Source organism: Macrobrachium nipponense, chromosome 22, assembly GCF_015104395.2.
Source record: "Macrobrachium nipponense isolate FS-2020 chromosome 22, ASM1510439v2, whole genome shotgun sequence".
NCBI lineage: Eukaryota > Metazoa > Arthropoda > Malacostraca > Decapoda > Palaemonidae > Macrobrachium > Macrobrachium nipponense.
In genome coordinates this window covers 4969899-4978579 of record NC_087213.1, presented here as the reverse complement: position 1 = coordinate 4978579, position 8681 = coordinate 4969899, and the positions used below count along the sequence as shown (strand labels likewise).

Here is an 8681-nt window from a genome sequence, read left to right as displayed (position 1 = left end):
CGGGATTTAAAATAGCGCGCATTTGTCTATTAAAGATATTTGGTTACTTGGCACCTCACCCACACCCACGGCGCTGCAATGTCGTACAGACAAGTGTTCACTCCAAGCAGACGATCATAACTTTCTGATATTGAGATATTTTATATACTTGCCACGTATACAAAACGTATTTCACCTCCAGATGATATAAGCAGAGAATGACATTCACCGAATACAAACTGACTAAAAAAAAAGTCGGCGAAAACCTACCGGCATCGACTGTTACACAAAGTGATGAAATATTGAAGCGAAAGAATAACCTTGCCTCCCTTTCGCAGTAGTGTTTTCCAAGAGGGAGCGACTGTGAACAGCGCAGGTTTCTCTATCTGTTCGTGATTTCTGTAAAAATTGTGTGGTGCTTCAATATTTGCAAGAGGTGACATAAACTTCGAACAAAAACGGTGAGTCACGAAACTGGACAAGTTCAATAACGCTGTGATAACAAACGGGCATCAAAACTGCATTATTTATAGTCTCAGTTGGTAAGCTTGAAGCTTGCTGAAAATATTCCTATTACTTTTGTGTTGACGATCTGTACTAAAAGTGGAAATGGTGTTCTATGGAAATCGTCAAATACGGTTAAATAAGCAAAGTTCAAAATTCATTATCATTTATTAATCTGGCTGCTGAACCTTGTATGTTCATTGTTTTCAAAGTAATTATAGTCCAGTTTGATATCCAAAGACTGCGGGGATGCGTAATCAGTTATCGTACGTAGATAATTCAGTCTTATTTTTTTATACAACAACAACACAATAATAATAATCATATCATACCACACACACACACACACACACAGAGAGAGAGAAGAGAAGAGAGAGAGAGAGGGAGAGAGAGAGAGAGAGAGAGAGAGAGAGAGAGGGTGGGGCGGGGGAGATATCTATAGCATGATCTTTCACCGACTTCAAAATTTCTTGATTTTATAATCTAAAGGGTCGGGTTTCTTCTTTAAAGTTTTTCAACTAACCAACCGTTTTTATACACGCTGTATGGCAGAGTTATTTCTTTCAAAACAGGCAAACAGAAGACTAACTACTAGTCCAGTAAATGAGGAAAATAAATCGATTTACATCGTTAACGAAGTTGGGTGAAAACCTTTTCAGTTTATAGCTTCTCTTGTTTTAAGAACTGTCATATCCACACGGAAAATTGGTCAACTTACGGCAACATTATCCCCAGCGGAAGCCTCGTAAAACTTCGTACGTCTGGAAGCGACGCACCTGTTTACACGGAAGGAGACGAAGTTGAGTAATTTGATTATTTTGGTAAAAATTGTATTTGTCTAAGTTTGCAGTCGCTCCGAGGAAACCTACACCCGCTAAAGTCCCCATTTTTCATCATGAATAATTAAGGAACCAATCATATTACATAGCATTTCCTTTTTTTTTAATGATAGGAAGCCAATTGAAATTATTAAAGATAAATTATTCCGTTAGTCGTTAGTGTTCGGAACAGTGCTATTTCTTGTTAAGATACTAATTGTTTGAAAAGCGTTCCTTCCTAATGGTAGTATTACTGAATGAAATATGCTTTTTATACGGAAGAACGTCTTACTCCAAATTTATAAATTTCCACTCGTGTTTCGACGAGCGCTCTGGCGGTTACCTACAGAGTTCCGGAGTGAGAGATAAATCCGCAGTTTGATGATAGCCACTATTGGGCTACGAAAACGTGGTGGGAAAAGGAAACAAAGCCTTGAAACGGCTGAAAAGGAGCCAGCATAAACTGAGAAAATATGATAATGAAAAGGATATATATATATATATATATATATATATATATATATATATATATATATATGTGTGTGTGTGTGTGTGTGTGTGTGTGTGTGTGTGTTAGTGAGATATAGGCATAAGATTTCGCTTGCAAATTATTGGTTAGGTATATGCTTAGTGTAGACGAGAAGAGCACCCACAACCTGAAACTATAGGCCTACTGCAATAATTATCTAGCCATTTTTACTGTTAGGAGCCTATTCCCTTGCTAAGTGGCTCATTTTGCTCCATGACTATTCTCTAGTTATTTCTACTGTTGCTACAGTAGTCGAAAATGCCCCTCCCCCTCTTTAGTTTTTGCCTGATGTAAGTAATTCATACTCTGGACACTTGATTTGAACTTTGCCCTTGCATAAATAATCCCATTTACCCATGAAATCAGAATGCCATGGTTCTTTTTCAGATGGAGCAACCGTTTTTAAGCTGTGAGATTTGTGACCTGTATTATTCCAATGATCGTCTTCCCAGGAATCTGCCCTGTGGGCATGCCATCTGCACGTCCTGTCTGGAACAAATCCTCATTCGGGGTAAAAATTGCCCAGAATGCAGGACAAACCTGGGTTCGAAGCTGGCATCTCAGTTCCCTGTGAATTATCCTGTGCTGAGGTTATGCGGCGACTTACTTGTGCCTGATGGGTCGTCCTCCATGCCAGTTAAGGACTTCAAGGCGTCGTACAGAGCAGACCTGAGGCGAAGCCTGACGCAGGCCAGGCAGATAAGGGAGAAACTGGAAGGCGAGGAATCCTCGATAGCCAACTGCATAAAAGACTCAGAAAGGGAAGTGGTGAACCTCCAGGAAGAAATAGCCAAAGTGAAGAATGCCGTGGAGGTGCTGCAGTCAAAACTCACTGAAATTGCCACGAAGAAATCAACCCTAGAGGCAATTACAGCTCTGCTTGAACGCTCGAAAGACACTGTAGAAGAAGCGAATTCTGTAACAGAAATGGCAGATGTGATTGATGACGTTGCTAATCATAAGGCTCAGTTTGACAGGTTCAGACTATTATGGTTGACTGAGGCACCAACTTTGTCACAGCTTTTGTTTGAGAGAAGAATGAAAGTTGCTTCCAAAATGGAGAAAAGAGAGGTAAGGATTTTTTTTAATTGTTATAGTCTTCTATAATGAAGAGGCTTTAGCCTACATTTATCTTATGTTTTTTAAGAAGTTTCAATATATATTTGAAAGGTGAAAGATTGACGTTCGGTCTAATACAGGAAGTTGCTGATATGAAAACAGATTAGTTTTCCAGTGAAGGCCAGACCCACATAGCAGGTTTTGGAACTGAATGGTTACAAGAATCGTCTGAACAATTAATAGTATTATGCATATTTATTCATGATCTATTGGTTTTTATAATATTTCAGTTTTAAGGAACCCCCTACTCACAGCATCCATCTCTTCACTTGCTATCATTTTTTTTTTTTCATTTTTACAGAAATGCTAAATGGCCACTTGGTCCCAGTAGGTTGGTTATAGGTTCAAAATATCCTTCATTCATCCGCCCTTCACAAATAACTAACTCTTCTAAATATATTTCAGTTGCTGAGAAATGCTGCAAGAGGAAGCCAAATGGTCTATGCCACAGTCACAGGAAACGACACACCTCGATTTGCTGAAGTGAAGTTTGAGGATGGAAGAATTCTTCTGTATTCCTTGCGCGATGGGTCTCCACCCTCTGAAGGACTCAGAATACAAGTAAGTTTGACAGAACTTCTTTGCTATTATATTAGCTCTTCACAGCTTACAAGTTAAATAAAGTACTACAAGGCTCTAGAATATCCACATGAAAGTACTCTTAAGTAGAAGTAAGGTTGGTGGAACACTGTGTTAGTCTTCTCATCACAAATCAAAATATGCAAGATCTGTTGTGACGCAGGCTACCACAGGATGGTGTCTAAGCAAAACGTGAAAAACTGTACAATGAAAACAACAAATAAATTAGATACCTGATAAAAGTAGATACTAGAAATAGTAATAGTCAGAAGTTTATGGAAAGGTACACGTTGCTACTGAGTAGAATAAAATTCTCTCATAAATGGACACTGTCAACCGTTTAGTAAGCCACTTCCTTTGGGTATCAATATTTCATTCCAGCTGTGACATTTTATCGCATATAGTTCGTGGTAGATACATGCACTTGATGTATGCTGCACTATGTAGTTCATGGAAACTTTTTACCTTACAGCAATTTCTACACTGTTAAGAATTTTAAAGCAAATTTGCTCATATAATGTCTAAATCTTACAGTTAGTTCGAAATATTGCTTGTTACTTTTTCATTTCTTCAGCAGATGTGATTAAAAATAAATGACCTAGCGTTTCCTTTCTTCAAGAAGGGATAATTAAAGAGACTTGCACGTTTGTGTGATTGTTCCTGATACTGAAAAAAACATGTAAAAGACCGTAAAAAAAAAAAAAAGTGAAAGCAAAAGTTCACAGCACTGACTCGTCCAATCCATTGATGGAATATGATCATTATTTTGCTTCTCTCTCAGAATGTTGTTGTCCAACTCAGAGTTAACAAGTAATCAAGAAGGTTCGCCATTCATTAGCATGGCTTCAAGTGTATCATAATCTTGTCTTTTACTTGTGACCCAGTGGCCTTCTGTCACATTCCAGAATTCAGAGTTACAGAAGCTCTAGCAATGTATAGTTTAATCGTTTGAATTTGTTTTTATTCATTGGTTTCAAGTATGTCATAATCTTGTCTTTTACATGTGACCCAGTGGCCGTCTGTCACAGTCCAGAATTCAGAGTTACAGAAGCTATAGCAATGTATAGTTTAATAGTTTGAATTTGTTTTTACTCTAAGTTTTATTCCATTTTTGCTGACCTTTTCAGTACGACATAGTGCGAACGTTGGCAGACGAGACTCCCCCTCTGGTATTTTTCGAAATCACGTTCAATGGGAGCCCCCAGGGAAAAATTTACATAATCCTGCTGGACAACGCCGGGAGGACGCTCCAGTTCCTGTATCTGTGCACGGGGGAGCGAGGACCATCTTACTCAAACACTCGTTTCCTCGAGTTTGCCAACACGGCAACGTACGGGGTCAAGATCTGGGGAGGCGACTACGAACATAACGACGGCACCGGTGGGGCTGCCCTGCCAGGAATGACTCGTGGGCCTCAGAATTACGAAATAGTAACACCAGGCCTCGTCTGCGGGTACTATTACTCAGGTTACGGAGACGACCACAAACCTTCTCAATTCTGTATCTACCTTGAAGAATCGCAGGGTAATAGTGACATGTCCTCGCTGGGCAGGATAGTGACGAGCCAAGGTCTAGATATCGCTAAAGCCATTTCTAGGCTGCCAAATGTGCGGGATGCCTCTGTGTCAGATTGCGGTATGATGCTGTATAGTGCCTGAATTTGTTAGCTTGCTAATTAGGATCTGATTTCAGTGCTGGGCTGCTGTGCAGTTTATGAATCTGTCAATATAGCGTTGGATTCTGTGGTTGGGATGTATTATGATGAGTTTATGATTCCTGCAAGTGATGCTGTATTTTGGCACCTTCCTCTTGAAGGATATCTAATACTTATTACTGCCCCGCTCTTATTTGGTGCCTTCTTGTGATATGGAGCTATTGAAAGTCAGATTGCGGTATGCTGGTCTTTGGTCCAGACTGTGACGCGATGATACTTAAAAGTTAGATGTACGTTGCTCTTCCATGTCTAGTATGCATTTATAAAATAACGCGCGGTTCCTGATAGCGTATTGCATCACGTGAAGCCTGATGTCTGTGATGCTCTCATGTCTGACTAATGTAGCGTATCTATTGGGTGATAAATAATTGTTAATATGTGGTATCTGATTGTGAAGATCTCACTGACGTCAGAATATGGCATTGGTATCTAATTGTGGTATGGTGCTCGTTATGGGACCTGATTTTCATACGTTATCCTGTTGCCATGTAGCACTGGATTATGGTGCAATGCTGTATGGTGTCATGTGGTGGATATTAGTATTTAGTGTTTAATTGTTATGGTTCTATATAGTCATATAGTCATTGGTATATACATTATATGGTTTCATGTTTTGTAATATTTGGTGTTGCATGGCGGTATAATGGTACTTTGTGTCCTTTTATGATATAATATGTCATTGTGTTTTACACTGGTATGACGTTACGTAGTATTCGATTGGGGTATGGTAAATGAAGATCTACAACAGTAACCTTATTTGGGGGTCCTATGAACCCATAATTAATATATCGAAGGCCAATTGTATAACTAGAAATATAAGTCAACAACTGACTTGTGTTTTCAATTGATGCCTTTCTTCTTTTTTTCATTAAAAAACATATAAAATGACAGAAAATAAAGCCATGATTTACTGCAAAAGGACTTTTACTCGCTTAAATACCTTTGCATCTGCTTCCTTCCACGGCAGTAGAAATCAGGATGTATGACTATGACCTCTGCTTTTGCTACTAAGTTTCAAATTAAAGATAAATGGACAGTACAGCCAGATGTACCTGTTACAAATATACATGCATACATGCACACATTGTGTGTGTATATATATATATATATATATATATATATATATATATATATATATATATATATATATATATATATATAGTGTGTGTGTGTACACAATTTATTTATGTACATATATAGATATATAGAGTATATATGAGTGTGCGTGTTTGTGTGTATGTCTGTGTGTATATATGTATGTATGTACGCAAACAGGAAAAAAAAACATCACAAGCAACACACAGTGAAAAAAAGCGCCTCAGTGGCGTGATCGGTATGGTCTTGGCCTGCCCCCTCGGTGGCTGCGAGTTCGATTCTCCGCCATTCCACTGAGGAGTGAGAGATGTGTATTTCTGGTGATAGAAGTTCGCCCTCGACGTGGTTCGGAAGTCACGCAAAGCCGTTGGTCCCGTTGGTGAATAACCACTGGTTCCATGCAACGTAAAAACACCATACAAACAAAAAGAAAACACAGTACAAAACCCAATTCCCTATAACAGAGCTTAATCCCCGATTAGCGTGAAAGTTCCGGCGCTTACCCGACCAAGCAACGACGTCAAAGTCGGCTGCCGCTCTTGTCCTGTTTACCTTATACACCGTCGGAATATATCTGGTGGTGGTGGTCGGGTGGGAGGGGTATAAGGGGGTGGGACGAAGAGAGACCAGACTCGGCCGCGTTTACACAAGGTCGACCTTGAAGAAGCGTCTCGGGAGGAATGTTTGACCAGGTGATGGATGGCGCGCGTGCCACTGCATAAATGGAGTTAGGAAGCTCGTGAAGGCAGGTGTTTCGAAGGGAGGGTAGGAATTACGAGGAACTGTGTCAGGGGGAGGCGCGATTATGAAGACTAGATCTAGGTTATGGATGGCGGGGAACACGTTTTCGTACGCATGGCACACTGCCGTATAACCTTCGGGCTTCACATGGTTGTAAATCACTATACTCGGTTTTTTTTCCATCTGTCCACCCGCCAGTGGTGTTTGCGTATGGTAACACTGCGTCCCGGGCTTTAGATAGTTACATTCAGCTTACACTCAACAATAATAATAATATCCTATTTCGAATAATAACGGTGTAATTCGCATACAGTAAATTATTAAAACACTTTTCAGTTGCAAATGTACACCCAGATATCCTTTTATTTACATAAAACTTGGACATGGCGTAACTATTAAAGCCCGGGACGCAGTGTTACCATACGCAACCAACACAGGCGGATGGACAGATGGAAAAAAACAGTGATTCCCGATGACTTTTTAATATCATTTTAAAGGATTATGGATGGAGGGGAACCTGTTTTCGTACGTATGGCAACACTGCCGTATAACTTTTGGACTTCGTGTGTTTCACATGGTTGCCAAATCACTTGTGTATTTTTCCTTTTAATGTTAAAGTTGAAATGAATTTTTAAAGTAATTTTAATAGTTTCAGATAATAATCAAATCACGCACTTATTTGTTATTATTAAGCTTAAATTTCAAATGACTTTAGATTTAATTCAATATGCTTCAGATGGTAATCAAATCGTATGTAATATATCTGTAATCTTTATGCTTAAATTTCAAATGGTTTTTAAAGGTGATTTCACAACTTTCAGCTCATATCCAAATCACGTACATATTGGTCCTTTCTAACCTTAAGAGTTCCTCGTTGGACGAGTGGTTTTCGCGCTCGGCTGCCAATCCGGTGGTCCGAAGTTCGATTCTCGGCTCGGCCAACACGGAATGAGAGGAATTGATTTCTGGTGATAGAAATTAATCTCTCGACATATTGTGGTTCGGATCCCACAATAAGCTATAGGTCCCGTTGCTAGGTGACCAATTGGTTCCTAGCCACGTAAAAATATCTAATCCTTCGGGCCAGCCCTAGGAGAGCTGTTAATCAGCTCAATGGACTGGTTAAACTAAGATATACTTATCTTAACTAACCTTAAGTTTCATATGACTACAGCTTATTTTTCTACTAAAATTCATGTAAATTTCTATCATTATTTCATGGTTTCCTAATTTCACTTGAATGTTTCGGAATTTGCTAAAGTACCTCTGTATTTTCATCCAGCTCGTCTCACTTGGCAGACGAGTCCAGAGGTCCACAACAACATCATTTATCACTTCTTCTAATTAAAACCACATTCTTTGGAAGCTCTGTGAGTTTGTTCCATGTGATTAGGGTTCATCTTCTGAATAATAATAATAATAATAATTAGCAGACTACCATCACTCACAGGCCACCACTGGGCATGGGCTTAAGCTGCCATAAGACCATCCATTATTTCGAGTTTTGTATTTGTTAATGCTGTATGAAACTCTCAGCCGCGGCCCATGAAACATTCAGCTACGGCCCCCGGTGGTGGCCTGTGTTGCTACCAGATACACAATC

General features: G+C 39.5%; 1 protein-coding gene across 3 annotated transcripts; it reads left to right on the top strand.

The window, feature by feature from the left end:
• Positions 1-76: 76 nt before the first annotated feature.
• Positions 77-6073, top strand: LOC135198453 (E3 SUMO-protein ligase RanBP2-like). 3 transcript variants are annotated; one of them, XM_064226013.1, is made up of 4 exons: positions 77-440; positions 2218-2901; positions 3355-3510; positions 4656-6073. In XM_064226013.1, exons 2-4 carry the CDS (start codon positions 2218-2220, stop codon positions 5184-5186), a joined length of 1371 nt encoding a protein of 456 aa, XP_064082083.1. In that variant the 5' UTR covers positions 77-440; the 3' UTR covers positions 5187-6073. The 3 variants fall into 3 exon arrangements, with proteins under 3 accessions (XP_064082083.1, XP_064082085.1, XP_064082084.1); XM_064226015.1 differs by having other exon boundaries at positions 78-440; positions 2283-2901; XM_064226014.1 differs by lacking the exon at positions 77-440 and adding an exon at positions 497-521.
• The last annotated feature ends 2608 nt before the right edge of the window (positions 6074-8681 follow it).